This window comes from Carex rostrata, chromosome 24, assembly GCF_964058835.1.
Source record: "Carex rostrata chromosome 24, lpCarRost1.2, whole genome shotgun sequence".
Lineage (NCBI taxonomy): Eukaryota > Viridiplantae > Streptophyta > Magnoliopsida > Poales > Cyperaceae > Carex > Carex rostrata.
Genome location: NC_135941.1, coordinates 5,258,571 through 5,283,548, shown reverse-complemented (window position 1 = coordinate 5,283,548; position 24,978 = coordinate 5,258,571). Strand labels below are relative to the sequence as shown.

The 24,978-nt window shown below is 34.1% G+C and overlaps 2 protein-coding genes across 3 annotated transcripts; one reads left to right on the top strand and one right to left on the bottom strand.

Annotated features, from left to right (window-relative positions):
* Positions 1 to 1,643: 1,643 nt before the first annotated feature.
* On the bottom strand, positions 1,644 to 6,630 carry LOC144575431 (uncharacterized). Its single transcript, XM_078325576.1, has 5 exons — positions 6,518 to 6,630; positions 5,202 to 5,751; positions 4,258 to 4,535; positions 2,705 to 3,190; positions 1,644 to 2,196 (listed from the first exon to the last, which is right to left on the bottom strand). The coding sequence occupies exons 2-5, from the start codon at positions 5,356 to 5,358 to the stop codon at positions 1,876 to 1,878; spliced, it is 1,242 nt and encodes a 413-aa protein (XP_078181702.1). The 5' UTR covers positions 5,359 to 5,751; positions 6,518 to 6,630; the 3' UTR covers positions 1,644 to 1,875.
* A 7,887-nt stretch (positions 6,631 to 14,517) lies between these two features.
* LOC144575859 (uncharacterized) lies at positions 14,518 to 22,182 on the top strand. Of its 2 annotated transcripts, none has more exons than XM_078326104.1 (22): positions 14,518 to 14,652; positions 14,976 to 15,058; positions 15,142 to 15,205; positions 15,529 to 15,611; positions 15,699 to 15,723; positions 16,240 to 16,322; positions 16,402 to 16,542; positions 16,663 to 16,941; positions 17,280 to 17,344; positions 17,531 to 17,943; positions 18,143 to 18,267; positions 18,393 to 18,585; positions 18,676 to 18,764; positions 19,410 to 19,561; positions 19,793 to 19,947; positions 20,061 to 20,119; positions 20,197 to 20,292; positions 20,379 to 20,491; positions 20,579 to 20,699; positions 20,952 to 20,979; positions 21,065 to 22,059; positions 22,154 to 22,182. In XM_078326104.1, the coding sequence occupies exons 1-21, from the start codon at positions 14,553 to 14,555 to the stop codon at positions 21,751 to 21,753; spliced, it is 3,156 nt and encodes a 1,051-aa protein (XP_078182230.1). In that variant the 5' UTR covers positions 14,518 to 14,552; the 3' UTR covers positions 21,754 to 22,059; positions 22,154 to 22,182. The 2 variants fall into 2 exon arrangements, with proteins under 2 accessions (XP_078182230.1, XP_078182229.1); XM_078326103.1 differs by having other exon boundaries at positions 15,699 to 15,756.
* The last annotated feature ends 2,796 nt before the right edge of the window (positions 22,183 to 24,978 follow it).

Genomic DNA, 24,978 nt, shown 5'->3' with positions numbered 1-24,978 from the left:
TTTTGGAGTGAACTCTTGTTGAAATTGGGAGTTCAATTGAATATGAGTACTTCTTATCACCCCCAATCGGATGGGCAAACTGAAAAGGTTAACCAATGCTTGGAGCAATACCTGAGAGCTATGGTTTATGACAAGCAAAACCGATGGAAAGAGTATCTGCCACTGGCAGAGTGGTGGTACAACTCGAATTGGCATAGTGCTATCAAGATGACACCATTTGAGGCCCTTTATGGTTATCCCCCTCCCCAATTGGCACTTGGCAGTATACCCCGGAGTCGGGTGGAATCCGTTAACATAGTTATTCGGGATAGACAATCCACTTTAGCTCAATTGAAAGAAAATCTGAGAAGAGCCCAGGATCGCATGAAACGGAATGAAGATAAGCATCGTAGTGAAAGGAAGTTTGCAAAAGGTGATTGGGTTTATTTGAAGCTGCAACCTTATCGCCAGGTTTCTGTTCGAGGCAAAAGCAATCCGAAGTTGAGTTCTCAGTTCTATGGACCCTTTGAGATTCTTAAGAAAATCGGTACTGTTGCTTACCGGTTAAATCTTCCACCCCATTCTCTGATTCATCCTGTGTTTCATGTATCCCAACTCAAGGGCAAGTTGGGGACTACACAAATACCCTCTCCAACATTACCCGTAATGGGTCCAGGAGTTACAACTGAGTTAGAGCCCGAAATGATTTTAGCTCGTAGAATGGTGAAAAGAAAGAATGCAGCCCAAACTCAGTTGCTGATTCAATGGAAAACTCAAAGTCAAGATGATGCAACTTGGGAAGATTACGAGAAAATTGCTCAGAAATTCCCTCATTTGATTCGTGAGGACACGAATTTTGTTAAGGGGGGAGGAGTGCAACGAGAGGAGATTAAATTGGGGGAGATCGTTGAGGAGATTAAATTGGGGGAGATCGTTGAGGAGATTAAATTGGGCTTAACGGGCAAAGACAAGGGACAGAACCCGTTAAGTAATTGTGGCTCTCTGACAGATGGGGCCGTATTCATTAAAAAAGGAGAGGAACTGGAGTTCCAAATGGAGAAGGTGAGTGAGAATTTTGCACAACCGTTTGTTGTTCGCTGACAATTGCAGAAGCGGTTAGAAGTTGTTATTCCACGTCACCTCTTATAGCTGACGTGTCAACAGAGATTTAATTTTCGTTTTTCTGTATCCATTTCATTTACTTTTTTTTACGAAATTGATCGCCTTTATAAGGCAAACTCCTTGGTGGAGAGAGATTATGTTTTTAGTTGTATAATGGGCGAATTGCTGTGATGCATTCGACTTGATTTTGCTTGTCAGACTTTTCCATTTCCTCGAAAATTAATACAAATTAGCTGTTCTTCTTTGCTTGATTGTCTCTTTTCTATTTCTACACTCTCTCTATTCTATCTCAACGATCTAGGATCGTTGCACAGAGTTGAAGATGCTCAGAAATCACTAGATAGGATATCTTTTCCCGATGGAAGTCTAATCGTAGACGGGCCAGAAAAAAGAAAAAGAAAAAAGTTACCATCTCCATTAATATTTTTCCATTGAGATAGGCGAGTTACTAATGATAACAAGTCATCATATAACATTGATGCTTATTAGCTGGCGAAGATTAAGAAATTTCGCATTGTAAGAAAAAAAAAAAAAAAAACAAATATAATCATGGGTAATCAATCATTTGAAGAATTTCCATAGCTTAATAACATAAAAACACTAGGTATTCAATTATTTCGGACATAAGTTCAACATTTTTCCACTAGGAACTTTGCAGATGTTTTCAGAACAATAAAACCACAGCATTGCATATTCCACAAATATTAACAAAACATTTACCGCGTCAACTTAAATAACAGAGCAAATAATAACTGTAAATGGGCGTGGCGTTTTTCAGTGGGGTCCCCAATCTGAGGTGAGGCTACCATTTTGATGCTCAGATGGGCTATACCCCCTAAAGCAAATGTCTACCTCCATTTCTGGGCTGTGAGCAGGATCATAGCAGTTCAGAAAGAAGTCTTCCTCCTGGTCAAAGATGATGTCATTTAGCTCCACATAGTGCTGAGCTCCCAGTTCAGACAGTGGCTGTACAACATTATCATTAACATCTCCATCAATAAGATTAACCAGCTCACCATAAATCTGATTAATTTCATCACCGCCTGCCTCATTGAAGTTCACCATAGCTGGAGAAGGCTGCTGCAGAGGTGCCAGCTGTAGTGAGACAAAAAAAAAATATATCATAAGAAATGCAACCTTGACAAACAATACATTACAGTAGTAAATGAAATAGTCAAATATCAGACTCATGGCATATAATATACCACAAACATTTCAGTTTAAACTGCACCAACCTGCAAAACCAAATTCTCATAAATTGTGAGATAATATAGTTAGATATTGACCTATTTCGTATGTAATGCATACAATTGAAATAGTGCATCATCTTAACCATGCAACCTGACAAGACTAGCCTGAACTGTCAGATCAAATGGTATATTATCAAACTCCTTGAATACAATACACCAGACAAAATTTTGACTATACTGCACCATCTCGACATGCATAAACAGATAATCCTAAAGCTGTTATAGTCTGAGAAATAACAAACCTACACAACTGCCATAAAAGGAGTTGCCTAAAAAAAATTTAGTCAAGACAAAAATCACAGGTAGAAGCCAAAGTTCACAGAAAAGAAACAAGACAAGACGAGCATCCTTACCTGGCCAGAGCCGTTTCCTGGGTGGTATGGAGCATCATTAAGTAGCAAGTCCTCCAACTCATCCAGCCGAATCCCATCCGTTTCTGGAGTGATTGGAATGCTGTCGCAATATTGAGGGGTGCCAAAGGGAGGACAAGTGATCACTGGCAATTCGTTGTATCCTCCAGCAACAGACTCCGCATCAAGAGAGAGAGGTACAGGCTCCAGAAGGGGTGTGGCAGGATCAGACACTGGCACAGGCTCTGTAATAGTGGTGGCAGCAACAGGTGCTGGTACAGGCTCTACAGTAGAGGTGGCGGCATTGTTATCATTGCTTGATTGAACAGCAGGCTGATGGAATGGAAGGAAAGGGAAGGCCGCCACAGTTGCCTCGAGATTCGCATCATCATCTTCCCAATCCTCCTCATTGAATGGAGCACCATACTGCTCGCCTATCTTTGGCCCCATACCACTCTTCTTGAAAATCTTACATATAACAAAGGCATCCTGCATCCCAAATAATAATAACCGTAAACGAAATATTCTAAGAGCCCAATTTCAGAATAAAATAAAATGTTGATACTCCGCACATCAAATGTGGCAGTGCACTGTACCGAATCTGGTTTGGTTTGTTTCATGTGTCACTACCATTGTTTCCATCATTTTACTGGCATTTTTATATGAGGGGGATTCAAATGCCTCCATCATGTCTCCGCTTTTTAATTTTCTAATAAAAAAAATTCTAAAATTTATATATGCACATAAAAAGTTATCACTTTTCGATTTTGGTTTTATAAGAATTAGTAAGTTGAAAATTAATGTCCATAATTTATCCACATCTGTGCATTTTTTGCTTTTTGCAAGCTCTTGATACTAATCAAAACAAAATCTAAATGAGCATAGACAAGATGATAAAGATTATATCAAAAGATTTTATTTTGACATTAAGCTTTAAATTTTAAGTTATTGTTGTTCTAAAACTGAAGGAATTTGAACCCTCTTTTTCTATTTATATAAGCTCGTATGTTGCTCAAGGGGCTTTGTAAGGTTGCACCAAACACAGGGAACCATAGTTAAGCTTAAACAAACATCTCCCTTCCAGCCAACAGTTAAGACCGCTATAAGAGTGAGGCTACAGTACTATGCATAGTGCACTTTGATCAATACTACAGATGCATATCTCCATTTTAAAAGTCCAAATAGTCGATCCATTCAGCTCAACATGATCTCCATATGAAAAATGTGCTTCAATGCCAGATTTTACATTTTTTAGACTTTTCTTACTATTTTTTTTAGATTGGTACAAAATCACTTGATCTAAAGATTCCAAAGTAGTGATATTCTACCTATCTAAAAAAATAGTAAAAAAATTCTAAAAAATGAAAAATCATATGAAGATGTGGATCCTAGTACCTATAAAAAATGAAAAGTACATTTTCATATGAAGATCATATGATGAATGGTTTGTATCAACTATTTAGACTTTGAAAATGCAGATGTGGATCCTAGTACGGACCAAAGTGCGCCATGCATATTACCATAGCCTCACTCCCACTACCATATTGCTACCATACCTGAGCAACCCCTGAAGCAACTAGCTGTTCATCAGCGAGGCGGTACTCATACATGACCCAGTCGGTCCTGTCGCCCTTCGGTGGCTTGCCTGTGTGAAAGATCAGGGATTTTTTCATGCCAACCACACGGGAGTTATGTGAAATGCTGCGATCCTTTCCAGTAGTTTTCCAATACCCGATTTCTGTTGACCGGTTCGCCCGTGAACCTTTCGGGTATTTCTTATCCCTGGGGCAGAAAAAGTACCATTCCAGATCCTTGGTCCTAACACAAGATTTCTCTGTACCAGTTAACAGAAAACAACTGTAAGAAAAGCATAATTTACAACCCATTAACAATCAGTTGTAGTTTAAGCTTGTTTGCCTAACTTGATATACTTTTCTGATTAAATTTCTGAATGAGTGAGACTATGGTACTATGCATAGCGCACTTTGGTCCGTAGATGCATATCTCCATTTTTAAAGTCAAAACAGTCGATCCGAACCGCTTAACATGATCTTCATTTGAAAGTGTGCTTGGAGGCTCAATTTTACATTATTTAGAATATTTTTTACTATTATTTTAAATAGGTACAAAATCACTTGATCTAAAGATTCTACACCATCCGAAAGTAGTGATTTTCTACCCATCTAAAAAATTAGTAAAAAATATTCCAAATAACATTAAATTGAACCTCAAAGCACACTTTCAAATGAAGATCTTGTTAATCGCTTCGGATCAACTGTTTGGGCTTTAAAAATGGAGAGATGCATCCATAGTACGGACCAAAGTGCGCTATGCATAGTACCATAACCTCACTCTTTCTGACTGTGTCCATCTCAACATGTTATTCTCATTCTAAATTTGGATTCAACACACTATAACTAGAGTCTATTCAATGATTTCTGTTACTCACTAAATGCCAGTAACTAAAGGGGAAAAAAAGATTTAGATGAAGTTGAGGTACCTGGAAGATCCCAGGGAGCAAATTTATAGAGCTCAACCTCAGAAATAGCAATGAATTGAAAAGGCCTCCCCATCACCTTCCTCTTGAGATAATAGCAGATCAGCTCCTCTTCAGTTGGGTGGAACCTGAACCCAGTTGGAAGCTGAGCCTGACCCATTTGATTAAATAGCAATGCTGGCTTATTTGTCTTAACTAAAATGCCTTCTTAAGGGTTGAAATTAAATAGTCTGATCAAGGGAGAGAAACAGAAGAGCTTTAAAGGTTCCTTCAGTATGTACTGGTGAGAAGCAGAGACGGGAAATGCAGGAAAGGGGTCTGATGTACTATATTCAAAGAGTAAAAAGAAAAGAAAAAGGAGGAAATGAGGCTGAAGCTAAGACATGATTGGAAGGTTATGGAGGCATATTAAATTGGAGAGGTACTTTGGTCAGGTCCAGTGCCCGAACATATTCTGCTTCCAAGTCAAAAACCAGAACAAGCACCAGATGAGGCAAGCATGATAATTGATAACAACAAAATTCATCTCAATATCAAGCATGTGACATCAACCCTGAAAAAGAAAATCATTCTATATCAGGCAAATTGCTTAGGATTATCGTCTGAGTTTAATTAAAACATGCATTTAACTAAGTACGTTAAAAACACCAAAAAAAAATCAATCTGGCGGAACATGTAACTGGACTAATAACCTCAAGTATTTTGATAATAAAGGAATAAAAATATATATTAACTGATAAACCAGATGTTATTCTAACCTCTAAGATTGTACTGATGCTAAATTAAGACACAATACATTGTAGTCAACAATTCATGCAAACAGTAACATCAGAACAGAAAAAATTGCAGGTAAAGGTCGTAAGATCAAAAGGGAACATGAACATCACAACAATAAATACACCAGATGCGAGTTTAAGGAGAAAATCTGGCCAAAGCAGGTAAAACCAAGCCAAATCAGATCAACCGCAAGTTTTTCAGGCAATATGTTGTTAGATGAATGATCTGACCATAGACGATGACCCAAAGTAGCTTTAATCATAAATATATGACAACAATCGAGGTCAACCACTACAAACCCTAAGTCAAAGCATGGGCTTTGATCGATACATAAGCCTGAGATTGAATAATCATCGCAAAATTTCTAATATGAACAGTAATTTCAATCGAAGAACCCTAAATTAATACAGTAAGAAGAGCTAGACAGAATAAAGTGAAAAGAAAACCTAGATTGCTAACATGTATATCGAAATAAAAAATTAGGATAACAATAATCCACAAATAATTACAGAATGTAACAAAGAACCAAAGAAGAATTATACCTTAAAGAGATGTCCTGGAGAAAAAGCGAGATGAGGATTGGAAGACTTGAGCTGCGCTGAGAAAATGGCTTGCAAGAGAAGCCACAATGGATATGTGGCCTTTATATAAACGCAGAGTTGTTGAAGACTGAAGGAAAGTCACTTGTGAAGTTGTGAACACCTACCTATAGGTCGGTCGACTCTCCTATGTCCCACTTTTCAGTTGAGTGTACATGGCTTAGTTCCTCTCTATAAATGGACCGGGTTCATTTATTTTATTACCATGGGGAACGGAGTTTTATGATGATTGAGACTACAGCGCTATTTGTGTAGCGATAATGAAGCATTAGCTTGGAAATTGAAAATTTTAAGATTGAACCGTTTATACGGATCACAGTGACATGAATTATTCCGGTTCGATTCAGCAAAGTTAAAATTTTGTGATTTGAAAATAGTTCGGATATAATTTGAAATTATCTGAATCAAAAATCTCAGTCCTACAAGAGAGTAAAAAAAAATATTCTTCAAAAAATTCTTAAAATTGTGAATTATTAATGTTTAATTCGGTCAAAGTTCGATCAGCCGAATAATTTGATGTTCCATTCAGCATCAGAAAAAAATGAATCTAGATTCAGACCGTCGACCCGAATATAGTCTTGAAGCACTTTTATTTCTGGAATTAAAAAAGTTAAAAATCTTTGCTGCACCAGGCCACCAGCAGTTTGAAAATTTATTTGTCGGTAACTTTTATATTATTTAAGTTCCTGCAATTTCAATTATTTCTATAAACTTTATTTTTTAAAGTTTCGCATCTTATCCATATTATTTACAAGTTTTCTGCTTTCGTATTATTTTTGGACGCATTGTTAAATTTTAATAATTATCACCATGGGCGAGTTCAAAAAGAAATTGAAGTAGACAAGTGTCTATTTTTGAATTTGAATTTTTATTTTCAATTGAATACTAATTGTTCAATATGTCTATCTCTGAAACAATGTAGTGTCTACCTTTGGCCTGAGCTAGTCTGATTCTTGAACGGATTCCTTATATAATTTGCTCGATTTTGCATATTTTGTTTTTTGTTTTTGTATTTATAATTGTGATACTCTATCTCATAAATATAATGAGAGAGAAGAAGAGAACAAAAAATGTCTGACGATGAAACCTATCATTATAATTCTAAGAAAATGGACTGGCATAATTTTTTGAACATTTTATTATTCAATACATATATCGGTTAAATTTTAATCTAAGTTTTAACTTCAATTTGCTAAGAAAAGTTCCACTTTAAACTGTATCAGACAAATTTTTAATTAGCATAGAAAAAATATTTCAATATGGTGTAAATCGATTTCATGATTATAACATATTTTTAATAAGGAAGCTGATAACAGTACCTGCACTGTACCCGCAGGAGGAACCACCAAAAATTAAATGTGAAAAAATAACTTTTTGTGGGGATCGCAAAAACTCCACAATTCAAATTTTTTTTCCTAAAGTATTAATATCTATGCACGGAAGTATTTATACCTATGTATGGATGTATTTATAGCTATGAGGTGAACAATTATTTATTGTGCGGGTATTGTAGCGTGAAGATAATAGTACTCGCATCACTGTACCCGTAGGGGGACCACCAAAAATTAAATGCAGAAATATAACTTCCTGCATGGACTGCAAAATCTCCACAATTTTAATTTTTTTTTCATATTATTAATATCTACGTAATATTTTCTTTCAAATGAGATCCATGATAACGTACTTTCAGACTTGTTGTTGCGCAAGTATTTATACCTCGCCATACAAGTATTTATACCTATATTTGCAAGTATTTTTTACATATGACACTGAAAGTATTAATATCTAAGTATTTAAAGTATTTATACATATGAGGTCAACTATTTTTGTTAGAGGAAGGCTGACGCGGAGATGATTAGAGAACTCCAAAAAGAATAATCATAACAAGTTACGCATCAAAGTATTAATATTTTTCTAAGTGTTAATGTCTTATCTTCTAAATATTTATAACTACGAAGATATACACATCTAAGTATTTTTTACATATGACACTGAAAGTATTTTATAACTAAGAAGGTATATATATCTAAGTATTTTTCACGTATGACACTGAAAGTATTAATATTTAAGTACTTAAAGTATTTATATCTATGCATTGAAGTATTTATTTCTATGAAATCAACTATTTTTGTTAGAGAAAGATTGACGCGAGAACGAGTGCGGGAATTGTAAAAGGAAAACTATATAATTAGTGGGAACCATAGAGAAATGATGCTACTGAAATTTTAGAAAAATAATTAGTTGAGACTGTATAATCAGTGGGGACCATAATATATTATTTCTCTAAGTGAGAGTACTGTAGCGCGGGGACTAAAATTATTATTCTTTTAATAAATATAGTTAGAGGGATTGAGTTACAATTGTTTATCCGATAAATTAATGAGTTTGAACCCGATTAGCATTTAAATCCGATTAGTGCTCTATCCTGACAGAAATTGTGAATCCGCCCCTGATTATCATGTATATTATATGCATACACACCAACGTGGACAGATGGTTTGCAAATGAAACAAAATTGCTTTGATATCGATAACGATGTCATGCATGTTACATCATAAAGGAAGGTATCATTTCACAATAATTTTCTAAATTCTAATTTAAATAGAGTGAGGATTGAATGATTGTCTACCGCGGTACCGCGTGAGTTCTGGATTTGCCTATTGGGAAATTGCATTTTTTTTTTAAAGAAGGTTGCGTTCTATTCAAGTGTTGAAAATTAGTTCATAGTTTATCGCTTTCACATTGGGAATTTGGGACCGCTAGAGGAAGTCTCTCCCTCGACCAATCAAGTTACTACGAACTAATGTTATTATAATCTGATCGACGACTTATCCAGTAGAAGATGAGTCATTGGTTTGCTGATAAATTCGGATTCAAATTTGCTTCTTTTCTTAAATTCGGATTTAATTTTTTTTTCTTTAAAAAAAAAGGAACACTCTTCTATGTTTTTATTCAAACCGTTCAAAATCAATCATACGGTTTAATTCATTTTAATAGATTATATTGATATAAAAAAATAATAATTGAAGTCATGTGGTCGATTTTAAACGGTTTGGATGAACAAATAAAAAGGTGCTCCTTTTTTTTAAGAAAATGAATTGATTTGAATCCAAAACTCTGTACCGAGTGGTCGACTCGTTTACTTAATTATATGTTTTACCGAATACAAAATACTATGAAGAAACTATATACTAATAAATTTGTTTAGAACTCGTTCACTGTTTATTTCTGGTCTAGTCCGGTTTTAATTTTAATTTTTTCTTTTAGTTTTATTTTTATTTTGGTACACCCTAACATTTTTGTAGATGTTTTTTTTTTTTGAAAATTAATTTTAGAAGAAAAATTATAGCACATTAGTCACGCTGATCACGCATAACATGTGTAGTCTCTAACGACATCTAGAGGGGGTGAATGGGAAGTCCTAAAGTCTCTTAGACATTTTTTGGTTAGGCCCTCTAAAACTAACAAGTTAACCAACAATAAACAAGCGTGCACAATTAAAAGTAAATAGAGTAGAGTTAGAGAAATTTGACATGCAAGATGATAACGGAGTTCGACGTAAAATGCCTACATCTCCCGGGTAGAACAATTTCGTTGGCGCCCCTTTCAATTACTCAAAAATAAATAATACAACTCGTGACATGAGAACCCAACAAAAGTGATAAGTCACAGCCTGACTTGTGTACAAGGGGAGTCTAGAAACTCGAGTTGGAGAGTTCCAACACCAGGGATCGTTACACAACTATGGACATATGGTGAGCGGAAGACGCTTGAGCCAGTGAGTCCCTTAATGCCCTACAAACAGAGAAGTTACAAAGCTATTCAAGTTGGAGCACTAAGTAGATCTCCACACCATGGACGATAATGTTATAGAACTAAATTCTAGACAATAAAATAGATCTAAAAGAAGATTAGTCGAGTGGTTTGAGAGTGTTAAGAGGATATTGAGGTTTAAACTCACTCAACAATAAAAGTTTTTAAGAATGTACAATAAATATTTTTTTTAGTGTGGGAGGTTGCTGCTTAATCAAATCTGAAGTGGGGTAACTCTTTTTACAATGAGAGCTCTAGATTTGCCAAATTTGTTCGTTATGAAGTGATTCGTTACAAATGGATTGTACGAATATTAAAACTAGGGTTTCCGCAATATTAAATTAATATTAACCGTTTTGAACGTTCATGTCCATTCATGACAATTAGTACAATTTATCCCACAATTTACTTGACAAGTATTCCAATGGATCATATACGTTATAGGCAGAACCAATTTGGAACTCTCTGTTATTTTATGATTTAATCCGTTCCATACGGTTCATTCTGTTCCAAACGATTGTTCCACAAAAATTCAACAATGTCAAATTTAATTTACTTATCTATCTAATTATTACAAATCTATAGCTTCATGAAATCTTGTTGATTTCTTCAATTTTTTAATTCGGTCTTGCAATTGAGATCTTCACGAACCTTTTTGTGGTTCTTCAATTTAATCTTGTAATTATAATTATCTTGAACATACAAACTTACTCAATCATGTAAACAGTTAAATTCAACTAATATATATTTTGCAAATTATGTCAAAAAAGATAATTAGAAGATTGCATACAATCAACAACACGTTCAAACACGTGTTCTTATTTGGTCATGTTTAACTATTTTTTTTCGTAATTTAAATTAATTTATTTAAGATTCACCACTAGATCAAGATCTAACTATCATAATTATACGTGATTCACGTGATAACGTGCCGCGGCACGTATCTAGATCATTGGCATTATGTGTCAAATTCTAAAAAATAGTCACGTCATGCGAATGTGTACAACACGAAACACGCAACAAATAGATGTGCCATGTTGTGACGTATTCGGTGAGGTCATAAATTTTTTAAATCCCTAGTTAGAGTTCAAGCATAGCTTTGATCAGTGTTGTAAAAAAGGTCTTAACGCCCGATTAAATGGCCATTTAATCGTTAATGATGGTTAACCCATCACAAATACACTTAGGGTGTGTTCAGATGTCACGGGATTACGGAATGAGAATGGGAATAAGAATTCACTTTTGAAAAGGTGGGAACCAACAGGTACAGAATGCACGGGATTAATTATGGGAATATGAGAAAATGAGTGTTTGTTTGTATCATGAGATTAATTGTGGAAAATCTTTATTAATTTTAAAATATGTATATTTATTTGTTTTAGTTTAGTTTAGTTATAAATAATTTTTTATTCAATTATTGTTTTTGAATAGTATAGCATTCTATTTGTATTGATTTTAACCAATTCAGTTAAAGTTAGCTTAATATAAGAAAGTAATTAAATATAAAGTTACAGTGAAAAAAAACTATCGTGCTACCATCTATTAATTTAGACCAATAATATATTGTAAATTTAATATTTTAATGGGTTGTAAATTGTAACATTTGATAAACATATATTTTTTAATTATATTAATGAAATAAAATAAAATTGATTAAATAATAATATTAAAAATGAGTGATCGGTTGTACCATGGGATTATTTATGAGAAATCTTGATTTATTTAAAAAAATTGTATATCTACTCAATTATATATCTCTAAAATTTTGATGCATAAAACAAAGTAAATGTAACATATATCTATTTTTGTATGAAACAATAATTTAATTTCTTGAAAAAATAAAAAAGAAGTTATAACTACACATGTGTAAATCAATTAGATATATATGTAAAATTTGGATAAATTTTAATTTTAATGTTTTATCCATAAAAATCGATTAATTTCAACCGTTTATTCAAATTATATAATGAAAGACTAATGAATAAGGATATTCGATTGGCTGAAAATAAGAGTTCTTATTTAAATGTATTGTTAAAAAAAACTATGTATGTCTAGTCATTCCAGTGCTAAGGTCAAAGATTAAAAAAAAATTCATTTTTTTATTTGATTTAGTTATTTGGAGTAACATGCGCCACAAGAAATTACCAAAAAAAAAAAAAAACTATGTCCGGATGTTTGCCATAGTTTAGTCCCACATTGTGGGATATTATAAGAAAGGGGAGCTTATGTGAGAGGAGCGAAGCGTGCAGTTGTTAGAAAGAAAATGTGGTGAGGAGAGTGGAGAGAGACCGTAGAAAAAGGAGACAAATTGAGGCCATACATAGCTTTTTTAACAATACATTTAAATAAGAACTCTGGAGTAACATGCGCCACAAGAAATTACAAAAAAAAAAACACTAAGTCCAGATGGTTGCCACAGTTTAGTCCCACATTGTGGGATATTATAAGAAAGGGGAGCTTATTTAAGAGGAGCGAATCGTGCAGTAGTTAGAAAGAAAATGTGGTGAGAAGAGAGGAGAGAGAGTGTAGAAGGAGACAAATTGAGGCTAGTTCAGTTCTGGGAAAAAAAAATTCACTCCGACTCTGCGATGGAAACATCGAATTTGTACTAGCACAAAAACTGAGATAGGATTTAAAATGGAAATTGATGGGTCAAAACTGAACATCCGAACACCCATTAGGAATACTTCCCCCATTGGCCAAACTTTTTAATAATTCCCACTAAATCCCAATCTTCTGGACAAGCCCTTAATGTGCAGATGAAAACGATTAATCGGCCGTTTTATTCAATTAATCAATCATTTATTGTTCAATCCTGTTTATTTCTGTTTTTTCTAATTTATTTCAATAAATATTTATTTTCACATTGTTTTTTTCTTCTTATGTAATAGTGCGTGATAATGAGTTTTATAAATCATGTACTGTAGTTTTATTTGTACTTGGACATACATCCGATGTTTTTAATATATTTTTTTTTTCTTGCTTACTTTGAAATTGATTAATTATTTTGTTATTTATATATCATATATTTTTCTTACTTACTAATGTAATATTTTGCAATTAGTATGACATGTTCATTTATAAAACTAAATTGTTATTATAAACTAAATTAAGTGATTTTATGTTGGAATGTTTCATTTCTTTCAAATAATATGCTATTAGTATTTGAAAAAAGTTAATTGTTGAATTTATTTTTTTATTAAATAAATGTGTTACTTAACACTTGTAAAGTGCTTTTGTTTTAAGAAAAAATTAGTGTTATATTATAATAATATAATTAAGTTAAATTAAGCCTATTTGACAAATTTAATAAGTTAAATAAATTATGATATATATATATATATATAAATTAAATTAAGCCGTTATTTACAACACTGGCTTTGATACATTTTTTTTAACCCAATATATTTTTGCGTTATTTTACAATAGCAGTCACATAGAGCCAAATTGTTAGGTCAGAAAATCTTTTCCCGCCATTTCTCAGGTGAAAATGAGAAAATTCAAAACTACAAGCTAAATGGAATTTCGCATTTGATATTTGTGCGGACGCTCGTAAATTACAAAGGAACGTCGGTTTCACTTCCCGGTACGGACGTACAGCTCTTCGGTACGTTCGGGCTAATAATTTGGGACATAGACGCGGTGCATGATTGTGTCGCGTACAATCCACTTAGAAAGGAGAAAACTACTAGCTCTAGAAACATCACAATTGGTACGAACCAAATCCACATTTATACTGTTAAATGATGGAAATATCCGGCAATCAAGAAACTTCCTATTGCTCAAGGATCACCATTTTGAGAAAGAAAATATATAGCTGACACATAGGACCCACATAGATCAAGTCCTTCGTATTCCCAAGACACTGAGGCACCTTCTTGTCACGTCCACTCGGACAAATTCATATCCCCTAAAGTAACTCAAATTTGAGTATGGGTCTGGACCGTTTGATCTGCTCTTACACGAATATTAATGGAACGTGCGTGCGGTCGGATTATCACGAACTATGATCGGATGGTTTAAATTAAAACTCAAAAGTTGAGTTACTTTAGGGGATACAAACCCCGGACGGAAGCGCCATTTATAAAAGGGGAAAACCGCATTTGGAATTCGAGCTCCGGAAATTGCTATTAAAGATTTGACAGAGAGCACGACCTCACTGGCCATGGCTTCTGGTCGCTCTTCGTGTAGATATCCTCTACGAGGTAGGAATAACGAGGGGTTCGGAAAGGCTGTTGTGGCTAGTGACAACGATCGAAGGGAAGGTTTGAGAACTACATCTTTCGATTATGATCATCTCATTCTGTTTTTTTCAAATTGTATTTAGTACTTAAAAAAGGCGTACAATTTTTCGCTCATTTCTCAAGATTTTTTGTTGGGTTCTGTTAAAAGTTCTCATATTTGTTAGAACTTTTTTTTGGTGGGTTTTGTAATTTCTAGAGTGCAAGAAATTTAGATAAGAATATGTAAGATGAACAAAACATCTAGTCTTGTTTTAAAAAAGTTCTTGCTAAATATCAAAGTTGAAGCAAACATTTGGTTGGGCTTTAAAAAAGATTTTGTGATTACAAGAAAAACGTGTTCGCAGGTGGGAATATGATAATTCCTTGTAGAAAGTCGCAGCGTCTTCAGAAGAAATTGAAGACAGAAAAAGAATCGCTAAATCTTATTGTGAGTTACTGGGCTGTCAGCAAGAATGTACAGTTTTTGTAACTTTTTGGCCACACAGTAAAATTCTTCTCTATGATTGACAGGAACATCAGGATGAAGGGGAGACTAGTGTAAATGAAGTTTCAGAAAGTGAAACCATGGATTACAGTGAGTTTATAGAATAAAAAAGAGATGTTACTTTTAACTTTCTTTAGTGGATTTAGTATTTTCTGAAATGTTTGGGAACATATAGTAAAAAAACATTGACATTGCAGTTTTCGTGATGTTCTAGGCTTTCTTATGTAGTCCACAGTATCTAAATCCTCAATGTAGTTCATTTCAATTTTGACATTTGTTTTTTTTTTTAGTTTATTAATAACCTTCATGTTTGCATGACTAATATAGTAAATTTGGACTACAATGTTAGACCAAGAGTCTAACAATGAATTAAAGCTAAATATGGGGTATTAAAGCAATAGACATCTTTATAGATGCAGAGGAGTTGATTCCTTGCAGAAGGTCAAAGCGTCTTCAGAAGATACCAAAATCAGAAAAAGCATCACAGAGTTTTACTGTAAGATACTAGGCTAAACTGTAAAAAGCTACAATTTTAATTTGGTAAAATTTTGTCTGCAAAGTTAATTATATCTTTCTGTCACAGGAAGAAGATGATGAAGGGAGTGAAGGTGAAATCTCAAAGAACTTTTCTCTTAAATATAGTGAGCTTACAAGATAAAAAAGATTTTTTCTTAAATCTCAAAGAACTCTTCTCTTAAATTTGTTGAACCTCATGTGCTTTGATTGTGGGTTTAGTATTTTCCTAAAACTATGTTGGAACAAAAGGTAATATCTATTATTTGCATATTTTCTTGAATATCCTAAAACTATTAGAGATACAGGGAAAATAAAAGCGACTTCCTAATGTTGTTTCTTTGTTATTTTTGAGCCTCATGTGGTTTCATTGTGAATTTGTCTTTTTCTTAAACTACTTTTTAACAGAAAGGGATACCAGTTTCTTTGCATACTTTACACTGTCTATTTTGACTTCCCAAACAAAGGTCATTACATTTCACATCCTCAAAACATGTCATTTATATGGCCTTTTTCATGGGTTGAAGATAAACATATGCATTGTTTCACATAAAAGTAGTGTTACTGTGATTAGTCCCTGTATTGAAGTAGAAGGAAATTCTTTTGTCCAGGTGAGCTTAAGATGTCTTTTCGTAGGAGGTCAAAGCGCCTTCAGGAAAAAAATAAGGCAGACGAAGAACTGCAAAATTGTTCTGTAAGATATCAGACTAAGCTTTACGATACAAAGTCACATAATTTTATAAAATTGAGGTGAAGTTGTTTGTCTTTGACAGGAAAATGGCGGGGATTTGGATGATCCAAGTTTTGTTGAATCATTGTCGACTGTTTCAATCTCTTCTGATGAAGCATCATCAGAATATGATGCCAATGATAACATGAGCATCTCTGATGGGCCCACTTGTAATATTTGCCAGGTTTAGCTCTGTTCCTTCTCTTATAATTCATTTTGTTATGTTAACATCTGGTTCAACAGGGTCTCAGTTCTGTACGTCATAAAAGGTTCATCTCTTTCCTCTCTCTTTTGAAAATTTCAGAGTGGAGTTGCTGGTAATTTTCTCATGCAATGTAAGATTTCAAGATGCTTACGGTCTTACCACATCTTCTGCCTGGATCCCCCATTGAATTTGATTGAAGAAGACTGGACTTGTCCATTTTGCAGAGGAGATAGTAATGAGGGAGATAAAGAAATTTCTTCTAGAAAGATCCAGAGCATAATTGGCCATAGAAGGATCGATTTGCAAGTTCCTAAATGTGCTTCTCAGATGCAATTTCTCGTCAAATGGGATTCTCTTTCTCATCACCATGATTCTTGGGTATTATGACTTTTGTTTATTTTCCTGTGACCCCAGTAAAGTATTCTTTGCCATTTTTCTTTGTTTTTTTTTTTTGGAAAAAAGTTGGGGAAATCTCCAAAGAGTCTTACATAGCGGTACCAATACAGAACATTACATGTTCCTTTCATCCAGTCTATACAAACCACAACCAAACAAACATTGAGCACTAAAGACTACACATGAAAACATTCAATTCATCTAAAACATGAAAAATGAACTACTAAAGATAACAGAAACAGCTATATTGCCAAGAGCTCCCCTCCAGCATTTCGAGACCAAATATTCTTTGGAAATTCATATTACTTTTTGTTCTGCAGGTTCCAATGGATTGGTTTTGTATTTTTGATCGATTACGCCTGTGTAGTTATCAAAAGAAATATTTGTGAGTCTTTTTTTTTTTTTCATTCAAGTTATTCTACTGCATTGTATTGTATTTCCAAGGTACTTGTATTTTGATCAATAAACACTACAAACAAAACATGCATAAACAATGAGCCTTGTTTATGAAACTGGTTGGTTACAAGTTAGAACACTTCAATTTTTTTTCTCAATTTGAAACTTTCTGCAGTTTGACAAAAGAGGATATGGCAAAACCATCAGACCTTAGGCAACCTGAGTGGTTACAAATTGACCGTGCCATTGCTTGCAGCAGTAGAGTTGAGCCTGCTAACCCCTGTGATATCTCAAGCCAACTTCTCACAGATGAAAACCCATCAGATTTCAAATTTCTTGTGAAATGGAAAGGTCTTGATTATTGTGACACCACATGGGAGTCTGAGATGACAGAGGAGTTGAGGGGTGCTATTACTCAACTGGTGGAGAGGCACCACAAAGCATCGGAAATAGATTTAGACAAAGAGCAGGGGCTGAACAGTAAAAGCATTGCCGAGTCATATAAGGGGGTTCTTTATGATTATCAGATTCAGGGTGTTCAATGGATACTTGACAACTTTCAAGCCAGGAGAAATGTTATACTTGCTGGTAAGTTATCATTGATGAAAATACTCTTTAACTTTGTAAAATATTTACAGAGGTGATCTTATCTCTTAAGTATTGTTGTGCAAGGAATTAATAAGGATTGCATGGAGATGCACAGTTGTATGAAGAAGATTAGATTTTAACTAAATGACTTTCTACTAACTGACATTTTTTAAATCTTTTTGATATCAAAATATTGCAGATGAAATGGGTCTGGGAAAAACTGTACAGGTGGTTTGCTTTCTTAAAAGTATATTACAAGATGGACTGAACACTGGTCCTGCATTAGTTGTGGCCCCGAAAAGTATACTATTGCAGTGGGAGAAGGTACACGAGGAGTTCTTATTTCTTCCTTCAAACTATTATCTGTACAGTTTTCTTTGAATTTTGAGTAGAAATTGTAAATACTTGAACAATGTTGACATCTGCATGTTTACACTTGTTACAAATAGGAATTTGGTCGCTGGGCTGAGAGCATGAATGTGGTGGTGTATCAAGGTGATAAAAAATCAAGAAAATGCATCCAGGCCCATGAATTTTATTCTTTTGCAAAGCAGCCATTGTTTGATGTTTTGGTTACAAGTTATGAAATGGTGCAACTGGATGCCTCCATTCTGAGAAAGTTCAAATGGTCTTCTATTGTCAGTAAGTATGAGAGAATAAAGTACCAAAAATTTACTTTCTTATTCTGAAAGTCTCTTTATTTAGTACTAATGCATAATCTTCAATTTTCAGTTGATGAGGCACACAAGATAAAAAATCTTTACTGTCAGCTCTTTGGCTGCCTACAACAGTATACCTCGAAATTTAGGCTGCTTCTCACAGTAAGTCATAGTTTTAAGTCAAGGTCATTTGATAATGTTTTCTTTGCATGTAAATTTGCTCACTATATCTTTTTGCACAATCTCCTCTTGGCATCTAAATTTTCTCATTGTGATAAGTAACACTTTTATTAGGATTGTACAAATGCCATGTTTCATGCCTACACTTTTGACATCCTTAATATAAAAAAGTTCTAATATTCATACAACAAAATAGTGATTAGACATGTGAATGGATCTAAGCATGAAAAAAGCAACATTTAGGAGTTGACTACAGAAACATACAAACCTCTTGATACCTGTGAATAATATGATCTAAATCCTATAACATCCTCGCGCGGGAGAAAGTGATGGAGATTACATGTAACAGTTTCATTTTTTTATGTGAGTTCTAGATTTTTTGACAATATTTCAAAAAAGAGGTATATGAATTCACAGTAAATAGAGGCATTTGGATCCTCTACTTGTATGCGTGTAGTGATTAAAATTTCTAGACCAAATGCACTTTCTTTAGCCTATGGAAATTATTAACACAAGGGAAAGCACAAGTTAAACCAAATTGAACATATCACCGGTCTATATTTTGACAATTCTTTTCTGCATGCACAAATGTTAAAAACAAATAAATCTGCCAATATTTTATTTCAGGGGACACCTTTGCAAAATTCACTGCTCGAGTTGTTTGCACTGCTTCATTTTATTGATCCAATTGAGTTCCCTGACCCAGAATCTGAATCCAAATCCTTTCGCGGGTTACAAGAAGCTAAAATCTCTCAAATTCATGACCTTTTGAAACCCAGGTCTGTCCCTCTTTTTCTAACTTATTTGCTCAAATATTCGAATCAATGTTATACCTTGTTATTTGTTTAAATTTTTAGATTTTTGGCTGTTACTTTAGTCTTTTTAGATAGTCAATGTCGGCTTTCATAACTGAAAAACATTACATTTCTCTTGGTATCTATTTGATGATTTACTCAACAGCTACCATCTATAGAAATTGTAATTTCCTTGTCTTTTGCTTTTTACTATAGAATGTTGAGAAGGTTGAAATCAAATGTACTAAGGGATAAACTTCCAATTAAAAAGTGGGTGGAGGTTCCATGTGCACTTACAGAGTCCCAACGGGAGCTCTATATTGATCTTATGGAGAAGAATTATGCAAAAATCCACCAGAACATACAAAGTGGTTGGTTTAAAATTTCAACTTGTAAAATAATTAATTTCAGGTTCTTTGAATTGTTGCTTCCCTTCAATTCATATTACTACTGATAAATTGCTTCCTTTTTTTTCCCTTACCAGGTAAAAAGATCGCTTTAAATTGGTTGCTGATGTCATTGAAGAAATGTTGTAATCATCCTGTAATGTTTACACCCCATTAATTACTCTATTTAATTATAATGACAACATAATTGACTTTCTTTTGTGCCTTTCTCAGTACATGTTTCCGGGGCAGGAAGAAAGCCAATCTTTAGGCAAGTTGGCCTTTTCATCCCTTGTTGCTGCTTCAGGGAAGCTCCAGTTGTTAGAAAAGGCAAACTTATAATACCTTCTCCATTTTTTTAATGAGTTAGATTGTATTTTGGGGTGATACAATTAACTCGTTTCTTTTCTGTTCAGCTATTACCGAAGTTTAAGGAGAGGGGTAACAGGGTGTTAATATTCTCTCAAATGACACAAATGCTTGATATACTCGAAGATTTTCTCTCTTTTCTTGGCTTCTCTTTTTTTAGGTAATTTCCAATGAAATGGAATAGACCACAAAGCTATTTATCAATTTGTTCTTTTTATTATTCTGATCTATACATGCTTTTGAGCAGGATTGATGGACAAACTAGCCTATCTACAAGACAGCAAAATGTGAAGGAATATAATAATCCAGAGAGTGACACATTTATATTTCTCATGTCAACTCGTGCTGGCGGCATAGGCATTGACCTGGTATCATATTTTTAATCTCTCTATAATAAAGGACAATAAAAGAAAAAAGGTAACAATTTGTATAACAGGCTGATGAAGTGGATAAAAATAAAGTATCTTACTCAAAGAAAATGTATTGGACAATCTGCACTTAGTTTCCCAAGAAATAAGCTAAAAGCAATTGATTACCTCTAATGCAACATGTTCGATGCTATGTCTTCTATATCATATTACTTTTGTTGTTATGACTTTGTAAACTGTTTCATTTTATAGCCTGGAGCTGATAGGGTTATCATATACGGTATGTAATTTCTCTACTTCTGAAGTTCTCAACACATTTCTTTTCCATTTCACAGCCTTCAATTTATTGGTTTGTTTCATTTCAGACCCAGATTTCAACCCTTTTATGGACCTCCAAGCCCAGTCGCGGGCCCACCGGATTGGTCAGACCCGGCCTGTGGTAGTGTATCAGCTCATTACAAAGGGCACTGTTGAAGAAAAAATCCTTTTGAAATCCAAACAGAAGCTGGCCTTAGAAAACATTGTCATGAACCCGTCGAAAAAACCTAGCATGGATGATTTACACTCCGTGTTACTCCATGGGGCCCGTGCAATTTTAAACCGTAAGCAAATTCAGGCAACCTCAATACACTATGATGAAATAGCAATTGATAATTTACTCAAGCTGGATCCAGTACCTGGCGAGACTTGTGCTCCAGATGAGAATGGGTATCTTGGTAGCATAGAGAGTTTCAAGAATGGGCAGGGTGAGAACAACGAGGTAATTGTGAGCCCGAAGAAGGAAGAATGGAAGGAGATTCTTGGGCCAGTAAAGAAGGCGAGAGTCGAAATTGGGGATTTTGGGAGGGGTAAGAGGGTAAAAAGGGCAGTAAAGTATGTCTACGATGAGGCATCGGATAATGATGGATCCTCTCCAGAGCATTCTGGAAGTGCTTCGTCAGATGATGATGTTGTTGTTGGGGATGAAAGTGATGATGGTGATGATGATGATGATGATGGTGATGATGCTAATGATAATTATGTTGCAGAAGGAGTTTTGCAAGATGACAGTTGACAAATTTGGGAACTTACTGTTGTTTTCTTTTTTGTTAATTTTGGTTAGTAGTTTCTCTGACAATTTTGTTATTTCTGCTAGTATGTGGCCACCATTGTCAGAGGAAATTGCTGTTTTTGTAAAGATGAATTTAGTATAACTCAGTGGGAAGTTATTAATACCAGGTAATTATCCAAGTGAATGATTCTCTTTGTTGGTTTTTGTGTGGCTGTTTAAATGATTTGGATGCTTATAAATTTTGGATTCATAAAACAAATGCCTGTCAGACTAAATGAGGTATTCTAGAGTCTTTCCTTGGCTTGCAAGGTAAATGATTTGGATGCTTATAAATTTTGGATTCATAAAACAAATGCCTGTCAGACTAAATGAGGTATTCTAGAGTCTTTCCTTGGCTTGCAAGGTACATGGGAATAAGGAGATGGCCGAGGCGTGAGAGCAATGCATGACATGAATGCATTTTCACTGAAAATGATGTGGAGCTTGTGATAAACTGTTCCAAATGATCTTAGCCTTTGCAAAAATGGGAGGTAGCAGAGCTGGTCAGGACTCAGGAGGAGATGAAAAGCAAGAGGGATGATAAAATTGGGGTTTGTTGTGTGTTTTTTGGGGTTTTTGACGAACAGGTCAAATCTTTGAGGTATGGTTTGGATCCCAGAGGGGGTGGTAATGGGTTGATGGAAGGAGATTGATGTTTGATGATTTGTTCAAATGATTAAATTTAGTGAAGCAGAAGATGTGATTAAGCCAGTGCAATTGGTACATTTAATAAAAAAAAAGACAGGTTTTAGTATGAAGATATTAGGAGATCACAAAGGTGAAAGGTGCTATCCTTTCGAGGTGTAGTAGCTTTCACATATATCAATAGATATTTCCAAATTCAAATATATGATAGACCTTTTGGTTAATTTGTACAAACAATAATGAGAATGTATTTCAATTTCAACAAAAAAAAGGCTATTTTGGAGTGAACTATTTGGAATAATAAATTATATACTATTAACTTTGATAATAGAAGAGAGAAATAAAGTTGTATTTCATTGATTTGATTTGATACAGAGAGATCCTTGTAAAGGCAACAGTTTTATACAAGAGTTGTAACATAATCGTAACTAACGCGAACTGTCTGTTTCTTACAATTTATAAATCTAACTAACTATTGAAGGCCAAATCTAGTACATAAAAAGCTCTATTGACTAGTGCAAAGTTTTGAGTTATAAACTGATAGATTTCTTTCTTTCTATAGCTTCGTTGACATGAATTATACAAACAAGGAGCAAACCATATAGTTTTTTTTTTTTAATTTTTTAATCAAAGCAAAATATTAGTTTAGTTGTTTTTAATGGAAACAATGGTATTATGCCATGCTTTAAAGAAGCAATGAGGGACCAGTTGTTTTCATGTCATCTCTCAGAGGTCAATGGCATTTATACGTGTCACACCCCAAATTCAGGTATAACATGCGTATATTTATTAAGACATATACACAATACAACGGATCTTTTATATGCATTATCAGTAATACCATTTCATATTAACCACATATCAATATTTCTTACAAAATTTATCTGATAAAATACGACAAACTATATTTTAGAAATGCCTTCCGCATCTTGTTAGTTTCAACAACCCAAAAACCCCATTTTTATGTTGTCAGATGCAAACCAGAATTGTCTCCCTGTATCCGTGTAATAAACCTGAAAATAACCCAAAGGGTGGGGGTGAGAAATAATAATAATGTTATCTCCCAGTACGAATTTGCCACAATCAAGGCACTGGACTTGCAATCAATCCATATCTAGAATTAAATTCTCACAACTTGACATTAACAGTTCAATTTATATATATAAATGAATGCATATGGTCAATCACAATATTCAATCGAATCTCAATTAATAGAATTTCAAATGAAGCTCAACAGATAAATTTGACTTAAACTTAGATTATCAAGTATGGTAACACAAACAGATGACCCACCAATTTGTCACACAAGTGGCCAAGCTAAACTCACACCTGCTGGTACTCAGTACCCTTTACTGACCCTCATCTGATGTGCTTAGGCTTATACCGTTAATTAAAGTCTGATTTATAGTCAGATAATATTTCGTATGCAATAAAGTCAGAATCGGTAATTCTTAGAACTAGAATTAGATTCCCCCTCCCAACTAGTACTGGGATTAGCAAGGGCCGTTCCCCATATGCACATAAGGATTCCATAATCAAAGTCTAATTTATAGCTCCTAGACTTTGTAGAGCTCAACAGATTTCCATAACCATAAACTTGTGGTGACTCAACCATAATTCAGAATAGGAGATTCATACAAACGGTAAACTATACAAAATGATAGGTCAACAATATCAACAAAATTCAGTTATAATTTGATTGAGCTATGCACATGATTCACACATCTCAATTAATGCAACAAACAATTGTTCAACATGAAAAACGGATAATAAATTTAATTCTTAAAAATAAAATATCAAACAAGTCCAGTAATCGCGGACCTGATAATGTAGAGAAATAGAGCGATCAATTGTGAAATATGATTTGATCTGACAATTCGTCAACTCTCGCTTTGCAGAATCTATGCATGCCTTGTAACGATTGTCCTGAAATTCTATTTTGATTACAATCGACTGCTGCTAATCATCTCCAAGGAATGGATTTTGACTATCCATCAGTATTCAAATTTTTACAAGAGCTTTCCATTTTCTCCATTTTATCTCTCTCTCTTCCTATCGAGAGAGAAACCAAACCCATTTAAGTGATTTTGGAAAATCGATTAGAGGATGGAGATGAATGCATGATAGCCGCGTCTCAAATGCCACGGCCACGGTGTTTCTTCTTTTTATTTTATTTTGAGTTTACATATTTTATAAAATAAACCCTCAAACTTTCTTAATTTATAATAAAATCCAAAATTGTTTGTAAACAAGAACTTCAATAAACAATTCTTATAAATGAACTGTTAATTAAGTTTCTTGAATTGATAAGTAAATTTAATAAATATTATGCCGCGTTGGCATTTTCTAATATGTATTGGAAATAATATTTTCAAGTATTTCGATTATGATCGTATACAGTCGAATACATATTTTTACGCTACAGATATTCAAGATTTCTTTGGATTATTAAAATTTATTCTGTTAAATGCTATGTATTTTCCTGTAAAATGTTCCTCAGATGTTTGTATATTATTGTTACTTGTAAATTTCATATTTGTATTT